This window comes from Lactuca virosa, chromosome 6, assembly GCF_052849685.1.
Source record: "Lactuca virosa cultivar CGN04683 chromosome 6, Lactuca_virosa_CGN04683_v6, whole genome shotgun sequence".
Lineage (NCBI taxonomy): Eukaryota > Viridiplantae > Streptophyta > Magnoliopsida > Asterales > Asteraceae > Lactuca > Lactuca virosa.
Window position 1 is genome coordinate 107,337,490 of NC_136431.1, and position 2,937 is coordinate 107,340,426.

General features: G+C 38.8%; 1 protein-coding gene across 1 annotated transcript; it reads right to left on the bottom strand.

The window, feature by feature from the left end:
- Positions 1-697: 697 nt before the first annotated feature.
- Positions 698-1,985, bottom strand: LOC145121836 (F-box/kelch-repeat protein At3g06240-like). The gene is made up of 2 exons (XM_079057533.1): positions 873-1,985; positions 698-778 (listed from the first exon to the last, which is right to left on the bottom strand). Exons 1-2 carry the CDS (start codon positions 1,983-1,985, stop codon positions 698-700), a joined length of 1,194 nt encoding a protein of 397 aa, XP_078913659.1.
- Between the last annotated feature and the right edge of the window lie 952 nt (positions 1,986-2,937).

A 2,937-nucleotide genomic window follows, 5' to 3' on the forward strand; every position in this document is an offset into this window, starting at 1 on the left:
TTTCAGCTAGAATACCCAGAACACAGTGGGTTAAGAGAACCAGTATTCCATCTGTAAAAGTCTCTCCAGATTATCTGCTTCACATGGAGAGTGTCGTTTGTTCTCAGGATGTTCCAGGATCGGGCAGTTCATTTCAGTGGGAGCCGGTGGAGACAGAGAACAGGTCAGTGGCAGACTTAGCCATGACTGATGCATTGGAGCTAAAGAAAGCTTCAACTGGCCTTCAGGTTAATTGAAGAGAAGGCCAGGGTAACTAGGAAGGAGTTAAGATTAAATACAGATGCACAGTTGAAGCACAGGTGAAAATTGTTCCGTGGCTTCAAGTGGGAGATTGTTGAATGTGAAGCCACAGCTGGTCAAAAATGGCAGGAACAATGTGAAGTTGTGAAGCCACAATTGTTGAATGTGAAGTTTTTTCAAAGGTTGGCTGAAGACCCGGTTGTGTTTTTTGACTACTTCTGATTTTCATCTCTATATAAGAGATTCATCTGTATTTGTAAAACTTGTATCTAGTGTAACACAGAAAGAGTGCAGATTAGCACCAAGAAATGTAAATTCCTAGTTACCGGTGGACGTAGGTCAGAGAAGGACCGAACCACGTTAAATCCCTCATGTTCATCCTTGTGTTCTTGTTTTTCGTGAGCTCTGTGTGTGTTTAGAGTCGTGTGTTAAGTGTCTCGATCCTAACAATTCCAATTCACCTAAAACAAATTTTAGCATCCAATCTAAAAGCAATTATACCTCCTGAGTCCTGTCCTCTACCTTCTACACAGTTTAACTAAAATCAAAAACATGAATTCAAATAAAAAAATTTAAAATTTAAACTGAGATATGCTGCAGCAGCTCCTCTCACGTTGCTCAGCAGGTGTAACCCAAACAAGACTGTCGACATAATTAACAACTTTACCTCCACAATTAACATTTTCACCATAATTCTTGAAGATTTTAGTCTTCTCTTCAACCGGATCATACAAAGCAAAACCACGCCCTCTAACATTAATAAAAAACTCATTCTGTAATGTGAATCCATATCCAATTACATTATTACCACTAAATGGGGGAAAAACATGATGTTTCACCCATGAGTCACCCACCCCATACTCATCCATCACCCACACCTCCCATTCATAATCCGGTAGGGCCCCTGACATCACACAAAGCTTTCCACCCAAAACTCCTAACTCAACCGATACCTCATTTGCATTATCATAACCCATTAAATCTGTTACGTATTTCGGAAATGGCATCTCCCAGAATGTCTCTGAACTCAAATCAAATGTGAATACAGTAAGTATATTATTCCGCATGTGATCAATTTCAGTAATCCAATGAAGATGCCCTTCATGTCCATCTACCCAAAGGGTATCACAAGAAAAAATATCTGTGAGATACGATGGAAGCCTTTGAGTGATTGACTTCCATGAACCTTTTCTCATGCTATAAACCTCAATTGGTAACCACTCTTCAAGGGAAATCATGATTCCTTGTTTCTCCATGGGTCGTGTAAACTTAACAACTTTGTAATCATCTGTTTTTGGATCAAATCCAAACCGAAAAGAATGTTGGATTGAATAGGGGGGTGTATAATATGGTGGGAGAGTTAACAAGGACGAGAGGGAAGGGTTCCAGATGCAAACGACTTCAGGATCATGATTTGATCCGTAAATGATTTCAGAATCATGAATACTTCCGAAATCATGATTTGATCCGTATTTAAAGCAAATCAAGCCATTAACAGATCCAATGACTTTGCCACGACTATTTTCAGATTGATGGTTAATTGGGAGTTTGATGAAATCAGTGAGTTCCGAATGGGGAGATTGAGAGGGATATGCCGTGAATGATTTGGAGCCAAAAGAAAATAAGCGATAGAAGAGCAAGAGAATTCCATCGGTGTTGATGTTTTTAATTGAACGATCAAGGTGGGATTTTATGAAAGAGGATTCAGATAAAAGTGCATTCCATGATTTGGAAACGCACCTCATCTGGGCAAGCTGTTTCGCGAGTAACCGGATGAATATGTTTGATAAAAGAACGTCTGGGAGATTCTCCATTGTCGCTCCAATGCGAAAACCCTAATAAAAATCCCAATTAAAACTTTTTTACTAGTAACAATTAAGAAACTTGAACAAAAATTTATGATACTAATGGTTACTGCAAACAAACTCTAGTAATTTTACAACAAAATGAGTAAACAGGGCGGTGGTGTTACCATAACAGATACCGAGAGCAGGGGTGGTGACGGCAGCAAGCTGCAAACACGGTGCACGGGCGGCAGTCGGCGGTGGCGGGAGAAAGAGCAGGTGCAGAGAGTTTTGGTAAAACAGAATCTCCAGATGAATCGCTATTTTCATTACGCGAAGATATAGAACGATTTTGGAGGCATTATCGGTATAATGATTAAAAGTCAAAATATTCAAAATTTTGAATATTCGTTGAAAGATAAATTAAGAAAATGGATTTGTTTTCTAAAAAATTATTAGGCTATGGGGAGTTGTGATTGGCTTACCGTCAGTATCCGATGTGGAAGGCTTCACCGCCGATAAACATCGGCCATCTACTTCATATTTACCGCCGGTATAATACCGGCGGTGGATTTGTAGTGGTTGCAAAATTCTAAATTTTGGATAGTCGGGGAGAATTGAAACATTGACAAACGGTTGGAAACGGCTATATGCCAAAAAAACAAAAAAAAATTAAACAAATCTACTATGTATATACAATTCATTCTTCCAAAATATAGCCATACTATACATTCTTTACAAAAAAAATTCATTGAAAATGTCTTTCAACAATCTAAACTCTTCCAAACAAAATGCTCCAAACCAAAATGTTAACAACCCTTTCGCACTTTTTGGCTACGATCCGTCATCACCACAATCTTACCGGCCACAAATGGATGGTGTTCCTAGCTATTATTCACAATTTCAAATTCCA